General features: G+C 39.4%; 1 protein-coding gene across 2 annotated transcripts in view; it reads right to left on the reverse strand.

Moving 5' to 3' along the window:
• ARID5B (AT-rich interaction domain 5B) overlaps positions 1-19,644 on the reverse strand; it is a 317,531-nt gene that overhangs the window by 68,061 nt on the left and 229,826 nt on the right. For both annotated transcript variants that reach the window (XM_033940669.1, XM_033940670.1), the window contains 3 exons: positions 18,973-19,171; positions 12,080-12,132; positions 7,514-7,611 (listed from right to left, as the gene is read on the reverse strand). In XM_033940669.1, the coding sequence (XP_033796560.1) occupies positions 7,514-7,611; positions 12,080-12,132; positions 18,973-19,171 (350 nt within the window). The remainder of the gene's footprint in view (positions 1-7,513; positions 7,612-12,079; positions 12,133-18,972; positions 19,172-19,644) is intronic.

Genomic DNA, 19,644 nt, shown 5'->3' on the forward strand with positions numbered 1-19,644 from the left:
CATGGAACGCGCTCAAGCGTCCTGTGGTAATTTTTGAATCTGCATGAACAATCCATATGCCCCCCCAAAATCCTATTTTGGGGGGGCATGGAGGGATTGTGTCTGGGGGGCACAGAATGGGTGCTTCTACGCTAATCACTGCATCTACATTACTGCATGCTAACTGATTAGTTCAGTATTTGTGCTTGAGTCCTTACCACTTACAGAATACATAGCAGTAAAACACTCATGTGCTAATATTTTCTAACAGCTGTGTCTAATAGCAAAATTAGTGCATGGACATTCATTCAAAAAATAGAAAGTTGTCCATTTTCCAGGTGCCATAAAAATGGCCTTAGCAAGCGGGGAAATCCACACTAAGGCTGCTTCTGCTGTAGCTTAGTAGCTTGGTTTTACAGTTGGCAAAGCTGATAAAATATTTACCAATTTGAAAATGCAAAATATGAGCATTGCATAATAAGCATATATGGTTAAGGGCACTATGCATTATTCTCAATATAGAAAATGGGTTAATACATTTAAGGGTACATTCTCAAACTGCATGCATTAGTGTAGTATATGTGGCCACTTTTGGAATGCATATTTTATGCAAGTGTCAAAAAGAAACATCTGTCTTTGAAAATGGATAAAGTACATGCTCTGAAACTGTCTCTGGAGTATACACCATTTTTTTTCCTGTGGGCTTATTTTGAAAAAGTGCACATACATCTGAAAATGTCAAGTAGGTATACTGCATTCCTCCTCCAACTTAAATATATCCTAGAGAAGGCACATTGAGAAGCAAGCTAAACACACATCCATTCTGGACACCCACACATAATTTTAGACAGGTTCAGGGTACATGTTCAAACTATCCTTTCACCCATGTTAATTACTACTTAGCCCACTAAAGGGCTTTGGAGATTTATGTGTATTTATTTATTGGGATATATTAACCACCTTTATGAAAAGATTCAACCAAGCCTTTGAAATTTGTTGTTAGTACGTACGAATTTAGGTAAAAATAATATGCCTTATTATATAAAAAAAAGAAAATAAGTTCATAAGTGGACAAATACTGGACTAAACACAATTTCACCAAAAATATCAGTTTTAGGAGAACTCTGTTAAGAGCAGAGGTTTACAACCCAATCTTGGGTCACACAAAGCCAGTCAGGTTTTAAGGATACCCATAATGAATATTCATGAGCTATATTTGCATACAATGGGAGCAGTGTGCACAAATCCATTGTGGATATCTTGAAAACCTGATTGGCTCATTGTGTCCCTATGTTGGGTTGAGAGCCTCTGGGTTAGAGTAACCATAGAGCTTCATGTCAAGGGGGGACAGGCTGAGCCAATTCCAGTTCCGTCCTGTGGCAGATATGGAGATACAATTCCCCACTGATTCCTCTACAAGAACAGAAAGGAATAGGATTTGATATACAGCCTTTTTGTGCTAACAATTAAAGTGCTTTACATATTATATATGGGTACTTATTTTGTATCTGGGGCGATGGAGGATTAAGCAGCTTGCTCAGAGTCACATGGAGCTGCAGTGGAAATCAAACCTAGTCCCCCAGGTTCTCAAACCTCTGTACTAAACATTACGCTACTCCTCCACTACCTTTGCATGAAAGTAATGGTTTAGCTTGTCACACTTGACCTGGAGCTGTATGGCCAACTTAGCTATCTATGGCTGTTTCTCAAATTAATGGTATCTTCAAACTATTCAGCACACAGTCAATTTATAAAGATTTACCTCACCCCCTCTTTTACGAACGCCTAGCGTGGGTTTTAGGAATTCTATGAGCATTGGAGCAGTTACCGCCGCTGCCAGCGCTAACACCCACACTATGCGTTCGTAAAAGAGGGGGTTAGAGTAAGGCTTGCCTCTCTTAGAGGCCTATTTACTGAACCACATTAGAAGGGCAATTCTACAATAGAGTGTATTAAAGCGCTGACTATTGTACCTATTTTAAGCCTATTCCAGTAAGAGTAGATGCCCATTTTCTTTACACAGTACTAGCACAAGTGACAGACAACGCATGTCCATCTAAGTGTGACCACTTACACTGGCCCTATACCTGGTGAATGCCACCTAGATCTTTTTCTTGGATGGTAACTCCTAATTTAGAACTCAACATCAAGTAACCATGATTTGGATTATTCTTCCCAATTTGCATTACTTTGCATTTCTCCACATTACATTTCATCTGCCATTTGGATGCGCTGTGTTCTAAACTCCTAAGGTTTTCCTGCAATTTCTCACAGTCTGAAGGTGATTCAACAATTTAGAAATTTTATGACACCTGCAAATTTATAGTACATATTTATAGATGATCTAGAAATGAGGACAATGCGTGAAGTGATTAAATTTGACCAAACTGCCTACACACACCTGTAAAATATGTATTATGAAAGATCTGTGTGTATTTATAAATAATGCTATAGTGATTGACTGGGTTAGAAACTTAAATGGAAGGAAACAGAAGATAGTGGTAAATGGAATTAATTCTGAGTTCTGCAGTGTTTGGTCATTGGTCTGGCACTTTTTAACATTTTTGTGAGCAATATTGTAGAAGGACTATCTGGTAAGGCTTGCCTCTTTGCAAATGATACCAAACTCTAATAAGTCAGATATCCCTAGCAGTGCTAATAGTATGAGGAGAGATTTATTGAAGCTTGAAGAATGGTGCAGAAGTTAGCAGTTAATATTTAATGCTAAAAAATGCAAGTCATGCATTTGGAATGCAAAAACCTGAGGGAGCGGTATAATATAGGGATGAAGTTCTTCTGTCTAAGAAAAAGGAGTGGGATTTGAAGGTGACTGAATCTGATGACCTTAAGGTGGCCAAACAGGTAGAAAAGCAAGAGTGAAAGCCAGAAGGATGTTTGAATATATAGTGACAAAAATGGGCAGAGAGTAAAAGGAGGCACCTGGGCCAATCAGGCCTTAGGATTAGTGGGGATGGGCGGACCCGCTATGCCTAAGGCCTGATTGGTCCAGGCTTCTAGAGCCTGGGCCAATCAAGTCTTAAACTTAGCGGGGATGGGCTGGGAAGGGGCGGGCCCGTCTCATTTCGACGAGGCAGGCCTGTCGGCTGGACTGCAACAAGACTCGTCCAGCCGGCCAACATTTAAAGGTTAGTTGGGGGGGAGGTTAGGGGAGTCATCAGGGGGGGGGAGGTCGTTAGCATGGGGGGTCCGGACGGGGTCCTGCTTTCCAGCAGGAGGGGTTGGGCACCCTCCTGCCGGCGATTGGGAGTTTGAGGGGGTGTTCCGGCATGAGGGGTTCGGCATCCTCCTGCTGGCGATCTAGTTTCGGGGGGCAGAGGCGGCTTTCCGGCAGGAGAGGTTGGGCACCCTCCTGCCAGCGATCTAGAATTTTGGGGGAGGGGGTGGCGTTCTGGCAGGAGGGGTTGGGCATCCTCCTGCCGGTGATCGGACAGGCGGCCGCTATACTTATTGCGGCAGGAAGATCCCTTGCCGCGATAAGTATAGCGGCCGCGTCTACTTACAATGTAGGCCAGCATTTTGCTGGCCTATATTTTAAGCTTCTCTTCCTCTACTAGGGAGACACGTAGGGCCACCTAGGTTCGCCTAAGGCCCTTAGGCGAGCTTAGGCGTCTTGAGGGCCTCCCTAGGCTCCCAGAGGCGCCTTCAATATAGTCGGCCTGCCTGGGGAGCATTTTTAAAAAAAAATGTGCATCCCAATTGGCTGATTAGACAGCTGTAGGACGGCACTTTGCAGAATTAGGGCCTAAGTGCTGTGAGGTGGGTCTTAATGATCTTGAGGGACTATAGGAATGAGATACTTATTCTGGCCTTTCAAAGATACAAGTTTTAAAGGTTAACAGAAGAATTTTGTAAGTGATCCTGTTTCTAATAGGTAACCAATGAGCTTTTATTAACAGTGGGGTCACGTGATCATATTTTTTTTAGAGTTGGTTATGATTTTGATGGCTTATCCTTTTTTTCATACTGTTTCATATTAGTCTTATTATTAGGTTTAAAATTTGCCATTTCCAAATATACCTCATTTATTGTATTTTTGTTCATATTTGGTCATTTTGATACTGTTATGCTGTTAATTTTATATCATAAACTGTACCTGCAGTACACCACCTTGGGCAAATCTCTTCAAAAAGGTGGTTAATAAATCCCAATGAATGAACGAAAGAGCGATCATTCAGTTTGCTGCTTCTAGGTACCTAAACTATGCCACCCAGTTATAGAATTGGCACCAATATGTATTTGATATGGTTAGTCACAAACATATCTCAAATATTCAAGTGCATTTAAGAGAGACGTTATCAACCTAATGGTGCTAGTTATTTAAAATTTTTGCTTTTTATCATGAACATGATGAATATTTGTTTATTGTAACCTGATATAAGCATACAGCCAAAATATAGCCATGTTGGGCTGTTTGATTTCATAATAAAAACTATTATCCTAAAACAATATAACTTTACAAGATTGTTTTTATTAAATATTTTTATTTATAATACCCTTTCAACATTCTTAATATATTGTGTGATCCTGTTTGTAATCATATGACGCCTTAGCAGTTAATGTATAATAATTTGTACATTAACAACTAACTTGGAATAGGCAAAGGCAACCCAGTTATCTAGACACATCCAGCTAGTCTTGTTTTCACAATAACCACAATGAATATGCATTAGTTAAATGTGCATGAACTGCCTCCACTGTATGCAAATCTATCTTACACATACTCATTGTGGGTATCCTGAATACCAGACTGGATGGGTATGTCAGGTGGGTATGTCCTGAGGACTGGTTTGGGAGCCACTGACATAGTAGTACATTCAGGACTGGCTCAAGCTATGGACAGGTAAGACTCTGGCCCAAGGTTCCACTGATAAAGAATGCCAAAATCCCATCCAGTTTGGGATTTTGGCACCCTTTTTCATCAATGCCCTGAGCTACTGTCTCACCTAGTCCAGCAGGAGGAGGAGACTTAGAGAGAGGGGGGAGATACCAGATTGAAGGGATGGGAGACTACAATGCAAAAGTTGGCTCAGGGCTCCATAGTTCCTTGAGCTGGCCCTGAGTACATTTAAAATAAATAGGAGAAAAGTCAAGCTCTGGAACTTATTGCCAGAGGATGTGGTAAAAGCAGTTAGTGTAGCTGTGTTTATCTCCAGGAATTTATCCAAATCTTTGTTTGTCCATAAATTGTTACTGAGACAGACCTGGGGAAGCCACTGCTTATCCCTGGGTGTAGGTAGCATGGAATCTAGCTACTTTTGGGGATCCTACCAGGGTCTTGTGACCCAGATTGGCCACTATTGAAACAGAATAAGCAAAGTTTTGTGCATCATTATTAACTCTACACTTTCCTTTAATGATCATCTCAACTCTCTGGTAAAAAAAATGTTTTTTTAGTCATCACATGTTGAGGAAAGTGAGATCCTGCAACATTTTCTGTCCTTGTACAATCAATCATTCTTTCCAGACTGGACTATTGTAATTCCATCTGTCTAAGTCTAACCAATAAAAATCTTCAAAGACTTCAGCGGATCCAGAACACTGTGGCTAGGTTGATCTTTGCAAAAAGCAAATTCGACCATGTTTCCCCGCTTCTGTCAAAACTTCACTGGCTTCTGGTGATTTCTAGGATTCACTTTAAATGTACCTCCCTAATATTCAAGATCCTACATGGCATTCTTCCTCCCCTAATTCCACTATCCTGGAATTCTTCGAGAACTGACACGACCAGATCCGCCCACAAACTCAAATTATCTTTCCCCTCATTAAAAGGCGTCATGTATGCAGGTAAATTAGGGAAATCCCTTTTCTTCAAATTCACTGAGATTTGGAATAACCTCCCTGACCCGCTTCTGAACCTAGGCTCATTCCAATTATTCCGAAAGCATCTGAAAACCTGGCTTTTCTCCAAAACGTAAAGTTATGTATTTAAAATGTAAAGCTAGCTATCCTCTTCATAACCTCTAATTTCTTATTATGTCCTTCCCTCATTTATTGAATTTACCTGTAAACCGTGCCGAGCTCTATCTTTATGGAGATGATGCGGTATACAAACTTAAGGTTTAGTTTAGTTTAGAACACTGACCTAGATGGACCTTTTGTCTAATCCAGTATGGCAGTTCTAATGTTATGCCCAGACATACTGAAACATCACACAATTAACAAGCCATACTTTATAAGGATTTCTTCTCAGTTTTAAGACCATTTGGAAATCATTTTATACTTCTGTATATTTTCCGGAACTAACCTCTCATTATTTCATCTTGAGCCCTGTGAGCAGTGGCTTAGTAAGGGTGACAGGCGCCCGGGGAGGTGGCACCCCTTTCTACCCCCCCCTCCCCCAACTGCACATCCCTTCAATTCCCTCATACCTCTATCTTTCCGGACACGAGCAGCATCACGAGCTTGCTGCCCATGTGGGTGTTGGCTCTCCTTCTGACGTTACTTCTTAGGCGCATCAGAAGGAGAGCTGACGATGGCATGAGAAGCAGGTTGGAGTTGCTGCTCACACCAGCAAAAAGCTAGAAGTACAGGGGTGGGGTGGGGGAGTGAAGACGCTTGTGTGACCAGGGGAGTGGTGGTGGGGGGGCAGAGAGGAGGATGGGTGCTGTCGCCCCCACCAAGATGGTGCCCGGGGTGAACTGCCCTACCCCCCCCCCCCCACTGCCTGTGAGCTAAAAGGTGAGTTAAAACTGGCAACTCTAGTTTAAAGATTGATTTTCTTGGTATGAACACAACTGCTAGGAGGATAACAATAATATGCACTAACATAATGGCATGCAGAAATCTTGCATGTTTAAAGAATGTGTTTAGACTGAGTGTAGCTGTTAAATATGGATGTCAGAAGAACATAAGAATTGCCATACTGGGTCAGACCAATGGTCTATCTAGCCTATTATCCTGTTTCCATAGTGGCCAATCTAGGTCACAAGTACCTGGTAAAACCCCAAATAGTAGCAACATTCCATGCTACCGATTCCAGGGCAAGCAGTGGCTTTCCCCACGTCTGTCTCAACAGCAGACTATCTCCTACAACAGGGGTGCCCACACTTTTTGGGCTTGCGAGCTACTTTTAAAATGACCAAGTCAAAATGATCTACCAACAATAAAATAAAAAAAAAAACACAAAGCACACTGTACGCATAGAAAATGTTAATCATCATTCCTATTCCAGGGTTTTTCAAAGAGGTCAAAGCAGATGACTCTATGCACTGTCACCTCACTAACAACCATACAAAAACAGACAAATACCCCTTCCCTTTTTACTAAACCACGATAGCAGTTTTTAGCGCAGGGAGCTGCGCTGAATGCCCAGCGCTGCTCTCGACGCTCATATTTCTTTATATTACCTTCTATCTAAAATGGAGGTGTAGATGCATAGCTCCTCGCACAGTGCTCTGCAGCTAGTGACACAGTACATGATCAGATAAAGACCAATTGAATCACCCAGCCTACCTGGTTCCTTTCAACTGCTATTTTTTTTAAAGCAAACCCTTTCATATTTCTGTGATCCTACCGTTCATAATGTCTCCGTGTGCACGTTGCAGCACTTGTGCTCCCAGGGTTGCCACCTAATTCATCGTAAATATTTTTCCATTGTCGACGAGCGGTTATCTGTAAAAGTTAAAGCAGGACATTCAATTTTGCATTTTAATGCCATAGACCTCATATTAATGCAGTACGACAGACCAAGCATGAAACATGTAGTGCATCAATAAAAAATCATGCAACCACTACCACCATAAAAGTTTTATTTCGTGGTAAATTAATGCTTTGCACAATGCATAATGTAACACAGCTGTTCACAGTACATTAATTTTTCTTCTGTTTCAAGCAGGTGGTTTTCAGATATTGTAATCATCTGTATCTGTTTGATCATATGGTAAAAGAAGAGTATCAATCAATAGACATTTACGTGTCAAACACACAAATACTCTGGCAGAACTGGGAATCGCTAGCATGGCTTTGTATATTGCTAGCAACCAAAACGGCTCCCTTCATGTTCTCTGGCATTAATTTTCAAATATTACATGAATTCTGGAAAAGAAAACATTTATTTAGTTATGCTGGGGGGGGATTCTCACACATTTATAGCCCATATAGACCATTGTTCATTATGTAGTTTTCCTTTTGGAGAAAAAAATGTATAGGATATTATAAATTCAGTTTTCTGTGATCTTTAGCCCACTACTAAAATAATGAAACATCTTGAAAAGATGATTTATTTAAAGAGTTTTCATAAGCAGGTAGCATGTGGTTGCAGATGATGGCAGAAAAAAAAGACCAAGTGGATCACCAAAACTGCCCAGGTATTTCTGCCCCTGGTGCTACGAATATATCACAACTGTCAGCCCTCAAACATATCCCCTGTAATAACACCTTTCATAGCACTTTGTTAAAAAAAAAAAGAATCTTCCTCCTGCATACCTCACCAGTTGATTGTATAAGACAACCCCCTAACCGAGTTATTGACATGTACCAGCAGTGTACCATGCTAGAATCATGCCCCGTGCAACACAGACCCTGGCACCCTACTTCAGTGGATGGGGAGAAATTTTAGTACCCTTGTCTCTCTTGTGCCCTGTGCAGTTGCCCCCCTCATGCAGCCTTCTGTATGGCCCTGGTATGTGCTAATACAATCAACATGCATTATTATTAATTAGGTCTCGGTGTATAAAAATACAACCTGCAATAAAATAATGTGTATTAATGGTGTATAACTCTAGTTATTAAATTTTTTTAACTTGTGTCTCATGTCAAGCCACAAAATAATGAAAGGGTGGCTGTTACCCAAGCATCAAACTTCCTGGTTCTGTTGCAGTGCCAGCCAGACTCGACTGTACGAGTACTGCTAGTGCTAGCATATATGATAGGATTTCTAGGTATTTCTTTATGTACAGCCTGCCAGCAAGACTAATTAATTTTATTATTGCACCCCATAAGACAGATCCGGCTAGGTGTTACCTGCAATTTTGCTAGGACATCTAATAAATCTGTTATTATATGGGACTTTGATCTCAAGATAAAGGGCTGTTGGAAGTTCCTTTACTTAAATTTGTTGGTAAGGCAGAAACTCTAAAATGGGATATGCTCAATTAAGGCATTACACTGTGGAACTCTTGCTTGCAGAAATCCAACTGGAGGCCAATTTATTAAATTTTCACAAAGAAAGAGTTTATTTCCCCCCCTCTTAGTTTTAAAGCCTGAATACTCCCCTCCCCCCATTGCAAGGCATGAGGCCCTTTTAAATGATGGATTGGTAACAATGCTTTGTGTCATTCTAGCTTTGTGTCATAACATTGCATTCATTTTAGGAGCTCTAGTTGCAATTTACTATATACCGTACTCGTATATACTGTAAGTACCACTATTTACACATATATAATCGCATATACTTGAAGACTCAGTTTTAGAAAACCAGTTTTTTACATGTGTAAATCTCTACTACAAGAGAGAATAGTTTGGGCAGAATCACAATCTACACATGCACGTCCCTATTCATCAAAGTTGGGATTTACAACTGTCCCAAGCATATACAGATCTTTAAAAAGTTTGTAGTTTCCAAAATGGCCACCACTTGCATGTGTAAGCTCTGACATGTCATGTTACACATGTAAGATGCAGTTTCTTTCGTTGATGTTTTGCATGTTTATAATTGCAAACTGGCTGCTCCCGCTGCATATGCTACCACATACATGTGCATTCCCTACACATATTTCTAAAATACTACTGCAATTGTACATATCCTGACCAGGACATACCAATTAAATTTCTATGCTTTTATCTAAAGTAGGCTTTATCAGTTCTGTTATGTCAATTATGTTATGTGTTTTGCATCTTTTAATTTTATGCTTTATATTTACATAGAATCCACTGAAGACCACCAGTGATCAGCAGAATATAAACAATTTCAAATAAATATTATCATATTATTCGCTAACATTTGCTCTACTGTGTTCAGGTAACATGCTCTTGCACACATGAGTTGTGCCTTAATTGGCACTTACATGCTAATTTGTATGGTAGTGTTTAAGTGCTATAGTGTTTAATTACAAGGAGACATATGTGTGTGGATGGAGTGTGGGTGGGACATAGGTGTATCACAAGTGATGCATGCAACTTATAAAATACTGCATGGCACACTTAGGCATGTCAATTTACACCAGCCATTGACCCAGCACCAAAGCGGTTCTATGCTAGTATTTTACAATAGCTTAAATGTTATAGAATTTGCACTCAGCATACACAATTATAGTGCTTAAATCAATCAAGGTACCATGTTCTAGAATTGGTCCCAATGAATCCTCTAAGTAGGGTACTTTATAAAAATATGCAACTACATTGAGGTAGCATGTTGTGATGCTCTTTACTTTCCAATTCTTGTAGTCCACATGTATCTATTCAGCTCAAAGCTGGTCAAGTGAAAAAAGCTGGGAATACCCCAGAGGATATACGAGTAGCTTGATTTCTAAGGAATTAAATGAATTGATAATTAACAAACAATCCAATTTCTGTAAACAAGTATGTTTTAACTGCTCTTCTAAATTACATCTCCCATTTTTTTTTTTTTCTTGCAAAAGAGGATGCTCTACACTAATCCTTGGCCTTTGGTGTCCACTGTTCTACCTTTCATCATATGCACTTATAAAGCGCTCCATACACACATCCATCGCTTATTCTGGAGAGTATTCAATTGGAGTCTCATATTGTGACTCTGTTCTAGGACTTCCTTTCCACCGAAAAGGGGTTTGCTTCTTGTGAATTATTCATGTCCTTTAGGTATTTAGATGTATCCCTCATATTTCCTCTGCTTCTCGTTTTCCTATAGTTAGATCCTAAAATTTTCTCTCATAGAGCTTTTGGTACAGATCCTGTGCCATTTTAGTGGTTCACCTCTAGAGCATCTCCAGCCTTTTGGAATTATTTTCATGGTAGCCCAGAGTCTTTACATTTTTTCCATCCTGTTTGCAGAACCAAAACTCTTTTGTATATAACTGTCATCAATTTAAAGAAAATTATGCCATTCCTCTCTCAGAAATTTAGGCCATGCTGGATTTCTGTAAACAGCCTTTTCTTCTGATTGTTAGCTAGCTTCCTTTGAAACATGTATTAAAATTAGAGTGCGTTTTGTTGACAAGCTTTGTCTCAGAACAGCGGAGCTATTACATCTAGACACTTCTTACTGCTGTTTCACTTCCACCAAGAGACAGCCAAGATTACTTCAAGGAAACAAATTAATTTCTCTCATCTGATTGCAACAGCAATTGCACAAGGTTTAATCCGATCGCTGTGTGCAAGGAAATCATCTTCGGTGACGATATCTTTGTGTGTGCATGTGTGTTGTTTATGTCTTGTATTATAAATGTCATCTAGATGTGCTGTATGCATTCATTCAGCTTCATTTTTGAAGATTTTAATCTAATCTACTTTCTCTAATGTCCACTGGTTCAAAGTACACTATGTACTGTACAATTCATGACTATCAAATGTTTCTGGGAACTAAAAATAAACCCTGTGTCAGATACAATTAGCAGATAAAAAAAAATTGCCATAGACCCCTCTGAATTAATTTGATGGCTTCCTGTTTATTTGGTTCACCCACAGTCTAATGAAGCACTTTTACACGAGAAATGCTATGAGATAGCACAACATGCTATTATTAAATAGCCAAAACTGATTACTTTTGAAAGCCTTTAATACGTTTTCCCATATTAGACATGAACAGATGTCAGGTATGCTGCCAAGTGAAATTTCTTTTTATGCAGGCTTGGCTGCTTGTACAATAATAGCCCTTTCTCAACATGGGAAAAAATTACAGACCCAACTAATTTCCTTGACAGGGAAGAGTTACATATGTTTTCCAGTTGGAGTTTTTAGGACAAGTTTACAATGCTGGAACTAATTGGGACTCTTTCCAAACCTGGTCCAATGAACCCACAATGTATACAGCCATTCGAAATGGTTGTTTGCTTTCACATTTTCTGTTGGTTTTTTTTTTTTTTTTTTTTTTTTTTTTTAGTCAGGAGGGAGAAAGTGCTATTGCACAACTTTTTTTTTTCAGTTAGATTGCTTAAACACTTACCGTTTCATATCCTCCCAGTTTTTGAGCAGCTTGAAACATAGTCCAAAGGTTAACTGTTAGAGGGACAATAAGTATTTAGATAAGCATTGCATTAACCAAGGCATTTCAAACAAACGTACATTGAACATTTTTCCATGTGAAAATACACACATAAAAGGCAACGATGGCTTTGACCTGGGGATGTTGTGAAATAATCTTACAAACAATTATTCTTTTTTCACAATTAGTAGGCTGGGAGCCAGTGAAGAAATTCTCTTTACTGGTCACATTTTGGGACAGAATTTGACTGCTGTATCAAAATCCTACAGAATGATTTTTTTGGGGGGTGGGGGGTAGAGGTTCAAAACTCTATTATAGAGTTAATAATCAAGATTTCTTAAGAAAGTAGTTTATTGTAGAGAACATTACATGCCTCTATATCACTGTTTTTGCATATACAATAAAATAAGACGATTCCTCATCCTTTCATGGTAAATAGTTAAGAAAAATATCATTGTTCTTGCTTGCAAAATACAGAAAAGCATATGAGTGGATCCTGACCAACAGTGAGCAGGACTCCCAGGCTACAGTATTTGTGAAATAAAATAATCCTTTTTAAGCCTCCTTCATTTGAAATTATATAACAAAAACACATTTCACAAAGAAAAAACTGGAGGGGCAACTGCAAAAACTGTTCACCTTTCCAGATCATTGCCTCATGCTCTTATAATATATAAATATCTGTTGTTTTATACAAGGGGTATTCAACCTCAGTCCCATCAGGTCGAGTTTTCAGGATTTCCCAAATGAATATGCATAAGATCTATTTGCATACAATGGAAGCAGTGCATGCAAATAGATCTCATGCAAATTCATTGGGGAAATCCTGAAAACCCGACTAGATTACAGCTCTCAAGGACTGACATCAGAAAACCCTGTTTTATACACTAATAGCCATCAAAACTGATCTAGATAAGACCTAGATCCAGATTCACCTAACAGGGTTGATTCAAGCTTCGGTTTACCTCACTGAATGCAGTGCAGTTCTGATTTCCCCACAGTATTCATTAAGAAAAGGAAGACTACAAGTCCCTGCATGCAATGGGTAATCCAGGACTGTATCAACCATCAGGCAAATATGGATCCAGTTGACAATTTTTTAAAATATAATGAAGTCAACATTCAACAGGCTGTACACAGTTAATCATTTAGTCAAAATAAGCAGAGGAGGTGGATATCCCTCATGCTGTGTGACCATTTGCCTCTTACCATGCAAATTGCTGCAGGAAAAGAGAATCTTTGCTTCAACCTCCTACTGCTATTACCAACCTACACTGCCTAGAATTTGAAGGATAGTATGCTTTATAAATTTTTACAATAAATAAATACCTGCACTAATTTCTGCTTGGCAAGTGGAGAATTCTATACAGGTGGGGAATTCTGTGCACATTCTGTATTGTGCAAATTTGCAGAATTTCCCCAGGAGTAAATCCAATAAATATATACAGTACAATTCTATAACTCAGCAACTCAAGTTAGGTGACTTGATGCCATGTGCTGAGCGCCACTGCTGAAAGGAAAATTGTCACTGAGATTTCATTATAAAATACTGATGCGCTATTGTTGTGCCCACATTTAAGTGCAACCACTTATGCTAGTTCTATGGCTGGCATAAAGTGGCATACCTGAATGAGTCATGTAGTGTGCATGTCTTATAGTATTCCAAAAGTTGCATGTGTAAGTTAGCGCCCACCAGTGGCATGTGGTCAGGGCCTTCAGGGATTTCACCTTACCCCCTAAAGGCCTTGAGGGCACACTCTGAATTTGATTGGTCGAGCAGGCAACAGGCAGATTCTGCTCAGCCAATCAAATTCAGATCAGTACAGTCGGGGTCTTCAGGAGGTTCAGAGAATCCCCAGCCCAAGAGCACTGGTGTTTTTGTTTTTTTTTGGGAGGGGCGGTTATTTTTTGTTTGATGCCCTTTGACTGGTTGAGCAGGCTGTCTACTTAACAAATCAAACTGCATCACCCATGTTCTACAAACCCCAAAGCAGAAGAACAGGTCTCTACAAACAGCACATGTAGACAAGTGGAGATAACAGTAGTTAGTAGCAGATGCCAAAAATCCTTTAATATGTTGTTCATTGAGTCAAATCAAAGGATTTCCAGACATCTGCTGCTGACTTCTGTAGTCATCTCCATTGTGTCGTCTGCCCATTTTATACCCCTGTGAACATCCCTTTGACTTATGAGCCATAGCACTTATTTGCTACCATACAGAATAGCGCACAGTGCATTTGGACCCAGAAGTGGTGCTTATTGGTGCATTTATGTAAACAAGACATTCATATGCACATGCCCAGTTATAGAATTGTCTTTATAATATTAAGATCTACTGACACCTACAAGTCTGATTTATATCATCTACAGCTAACTTGTCATACATCTTTTTGTGCCGTTAAAGACAGTCATCCAATTCTACTGGGCCAATTTGGCTTTTTCATTAAACGTGAATATGGCCCCAAATTTACAGCTATATAAGCCTGATACTGGGACCTTAACATTTTCTAGTTTTTAAAATTTAATACTAGATTTTTCTTTTGTGCTAATCCTCAGGGTTTTATCACATTTAATCGTAAAATCAGATATCTGTATCTGGTAAAAATCCACATACACTAAGCAAGTGGCGAGAACCATAACCACAGCACAGCTTTATACGTAGAATGTGGTGGCACATTTCAGGAACTACCGGTTACACAGAATCTGGATAACCCGGTCACTAATTAATACAGTTGACCAGAGGGAAGACGATTACACTAATGACAAGGGAAATTCACCATAGAGAAGCATATGCAATGGGTCCTTCCCCTGCCCTCCATGGGACTGTAATATTAAACTGTTTTCACCTATTTCTAACTACCTCTCTTTCTGTAATTGAAGAAAGACTAGATAGTGAACTTGCAGGAAACATAGCATTCCTTCCTTAGTACCGAAATGAAAGATAGAGTGTCCAAGTATAGCAGTAACTTCTGCCCTTCCAGATGAACCTGTGATGTTCTCTATTTTACGGAACATACAGGTGAATGAAATAAACACTGTCCCTTGACACAAAAGTTGTGAAAGCCTTCCTGAACCTTGGACCATTCCAAAGCTGTCAACAGATTTGCTTAGACTTTGATTTAATCTGAACCAATGCATAATGCAACAAAGCTGTTCCTAGTACATTAATTTCCCTTCTATTTCAAGCAGGCGGTTTTCAGACAAACATTGTAATCAGCTGTAGTTATACAAGTTTATCAGGGCTGCCAGAGTTCTTTTGCAATCAGTGCCAATTGCTATTAGGTATGTAAATTGGTATGTAAAATGTGCAAGTTTGACATTCTTCATGAACATAACACATGGTTTGAATCTTGGAAGATATACTCGGGCACATAGATTCATCTTTTTATTCATTTTTGATGTGCATTCAAACTCCAAACCCAGAAACAGCAATTTATAGCTTCTCTGCTGAACTCTGGAAGAGATGTACTGGCTTTGCTATATTTATGAAGGATTACGTTACAACTGTGTCTTCTTGAGCCATAATTGTATTACAAACCTGTGGCACTATAAATTGTAGGTTTCAAAGCCATTCAAAATATATCACACTCTGTTCAAAATGCGCACCATCCATTTTTGCTGCTCAAGAAATCAGCAGTTTGTTGTTTTTGGTTCATAGCCGTAAGTTTATAGAATTTCTGTTCATTTCTATGATTTCAACTTAGTTTCAAAGAGGCTCTTTTTTTTCTAGAGCTCCAGATTCTCCCATGGAGTCCCTCAGCCAGGCAGTTTGTTAAATCCAACTACACTCTGCAATGTGATTAGTTATTCCTCAGAACCAACTTCCCTTGGAGGTAATGGTCTCTCTCTCCTTATTTTGTGGACTCTGAATTTTAGTCATATATGTGGAATTATTTTATAATTTATTGTTTGTTTCTTATTTCAACTGTTAATTTTTTTAAATTGTTGTTCAACAATTTGTGAAAAATATAAATTAATTAATTAATTTTTAAAAAACCCATAACAAAGAGGTTTTTTTAAATAAAGTCATTTTTGTGCATTATATAGTCACATGCATGCGTTAATGACCTCTTCTAGAATTCCACCTGGTATACAAGTACGTGTGTCAACATGATGGTATGTACTTTGCCAGTAGGCATGTACAGGAGCAGGAGCATATACAGGAGGCACATGGATGAAGTTCTCAAGTATACAGTGGCGTAGTAAGAGGGGTGGTCCGCCTTGGGTGCCATCTTGGTGGGAGCGACGGCACCCATCCTCCTCTCCGCCTCCTGCTCCTTCTCCACCCCCACAGTACCCATGCAAGCGTGCCCCTTCCCTTGTACCTCTTTAACGCTCCCGGCGCGAGCAGTAACCTTAATCTGCTGCACGCGCTAGCGTCAGCTCTTCCTCTGATGTCACTTCCTGGATCCGCGCCAGGAAGGGGCAGGGAAGGAGCAGATGGGGGGGGGGGCAGAGAAGAGGATGCCTCTCACCCTTGCTATGCCACTGCAAGTATACATATAGATTAGAAACTTAAATAATCTAGGTGTAAATATTTATAGCTGCTCAATGTTTACACTTGCAATTTCTAACACTTAAGCTAATTCAATAGTATTTCTTTGATGATCAATTCACAGTGGCAATCTTCTAGTTGTTCATTTTTGACTTGATTCTCGAACCGTGCGTCCCGATTTTAGGTACTGGTAGATGTCTTACCGCTGTCTGGCAGCCAACAGGGATGCCCGATTTTAGAAAAAAAAAATCTGCGAGGATGGTGTCTGTTGTGCATCTATGGAGATGCGTAGGGATGGTTAAACATGCCCAAGTGGGGTGTGGGCATGGTTTCGTCTGGAAGTGGCCTTGGGCATGTTTAAGCATCCCTATGTGTCTCTGTAGACCTGAGACAGATGCTTTAAATGTAGGCCTGCAAAATGCTGGCCTACATTTAAGGCAACTGTCAGGAAAACTAGCCACGATTCTGTAAAGGATGACAAAGCGTGATTGGCGGCCTTTACAGAATCAGGCCCTTTGTCGTTATTAGACTACTGCAATTTTCTTTAATTGGGTATTTCATTCAAATTAATAAAGGGAATTAAGGTAGTGCAAAATACAGCTGCATGGCTGATATTTAAAAGGAATGAAATGTGACCATGTGACTCTTTTACTGATGCTACTTCATTGGCTACCATTGGAAGCCAATATTTTATTTATATGGTTTAGAAAATTCTAGAAGTATATTCCTCTAAGAGCTTGCTTCTCCTCTAGGGGTGTCAAACTCAAGTCATACTCGGAACATTGAAGATCACTGTCTTATGTTTTCCTTCAGTGAAAGGCTTAAAATATAGACGATTTTTGACAGGTTTTTTTTTTCTTTCAGTCTCTACCACAAGTAATATGCTTAATTCTCTCATATACTGGTTTCCATAAGCAACTAAAGACTTATTTATTCTGTAAACATCTCTTACAATAATTATGAATTGTTATGAATTCTTTTTAGTTTACGATCCTGATTCTGTATTATCAATTGGCTTCTTATATGTGTTACCCCACTCGGGACACGGGCTTAGGGATAAAGCAGGCTGTAAAAACCAACGATAAGATAAAATTCAAAAAGACATATTGGCATATACCCTTAACTGGGGCAATTCTTTAACAGGGCACTTAGATTTAGGGCCTCAGGAGGTGCATGTTAGGAATCTATTCTATAAAGGAGCACTCCCTTTACAGAATACTGATACAACCAGGAATCAAAGCACTTAAGATTTAGCTGCTGTCACTAATGCTAGCCATACAGCTCGTATAAACAAGAGAACTTATGTGCAGCAGCAACCCACATAAAACTTACTATATTCTGTAAGTTACACGCATAAAAGGGAACTCCGCCTACAGCCCACCCATACTCCACCCCTGTGTACACACCCTTGCTAATCTTTGTTATGTAAGTTAAATGGGTATTTGTAGAATTGCATTTAGGTGGGATGCTGGCATATACACATGTGTCTGGTAATGACAAATAGTAGTAGTCGTCTAAACATTGCACGTTAACTCACATGTAATGTAAGCACCTAGGTCAGCCATTCCCAACACAGTTCTTGAGGCAAATTTAGTCCCATCAAATTTTCAGGGATATCCACAAGGAATATTCCTGAGTTAGATTTACATACCAAGGAGACAATGCATGCAACTCTCTCTCACGCATATTAATTACGGATATCTGAAAACCCAATAAGAGTAGATGTGACCCCTGGATTAGATTGGGAATGGCTGGCCCAGTTGATAGAATTGCCTCATGGATGTTGTGTTTTAAACATTTACCTATTTTTGAGCAACATCTGGCCAGCGCTAATCTATGTTGCAATATTGCCTCAGAAGAAAGACATAACAGATGCTGCAGATTCTTAAACAGAGAACCATTCTTTGTTTATGTTGCTTACTTTCAGTTATAATAGATATAAACCACTGGTTCCCAACCCTATCCTGGAGGACCATCAGCCAGTCAGGCTTTTGGGATAGCCCTAATGAACGCATGAGCAAAATTTGCATATAATGGAGGTGACAAGCATGCAAATCTGCTCCCTGCATATTCATTAGGGCTATTCTGAAAACCTGACTGGCTGGTGGTCCTCTAGGATAGGTTTGTGAACCATTGATATAAACCATTAAAACCAGGCCCTAATATAAAAAAGAAACAAATCCTCTCTCAGGAAATATAAATTAATTAGTCCCAAAATAATCTAAGGAATGCAAAAATTGAATAATTACATTTACTAAGCCAGAGCCTGATCTTTTCATGATTTGTGTGCTAAATGAAGCTTTCTACACATAATCAGAGCCATTCTAAATGTCAAGAGGTGATCAGATGTTATACTTACTCTGCTTGAAGCCTAAGTATGGTATCCGCTCAATAGGCGTCTTCCGTTCTTTCATATACTTATAAAGTGCCACGAGGAAAGCCTGCTCATCTGCTCTGCATTCTTCACGTATGGGGGTCTTTGATTTATCTTCCGTGGTTACTTTTTTACAGTTGTTGTTCTTGGGTTTTGGCAAAGCTGATTTAACCTCACATTTCACCTAGAAGAAAAGAAATGTGTCAAATCAGATCTGTAAAAGACTTTTACATTCTTTCACGCTCAATGAGAAAGAACTAAGAAAGCCCTGTTTGTGAACAGAACAGCTGAGGCAGAAAGCTACCGCGAGCAGAAGATTACCATGAGATGTATGCACACACTAATGGGTGCAGAATGCAAAAAGTGGTTTAGCATAGGATTAACTCACAAGGTACATATGAGCACACGGTATATTATAATGAATGGTAATGAGGTCATTAGGTATTCTGTCAAAATGCACAGAAGTAAAACAGGGGATTTTAATGTGCACATTACATGAGAATGTGGTGAAATCATTTAGTTTAGCGGGGTTTAAAAAAGGTTTGGATAATTTCCTAAAAGAGAAGTCCATAGGACATTATTAAGATGGCTTGGGGAAATCCACTGCTTATTTCTAGGATAAGCAACGAAGAATCTGATTTGCTATTTGGGATCTAG

This window comes from Geotrypetes seraphini, chromosome 4 (genome assembly GCF_902459505.1).
Source record: "Geotrypetes seraphini chromosome 4, aGeoSer1.1, whole genome shotgun sequence".
NCBI lineage: Eukaryota > Metazoa > Chordata > Amphibia > Gymnophiona > Dermophiidae > Geotrypetes > Geotrypetes seraphini.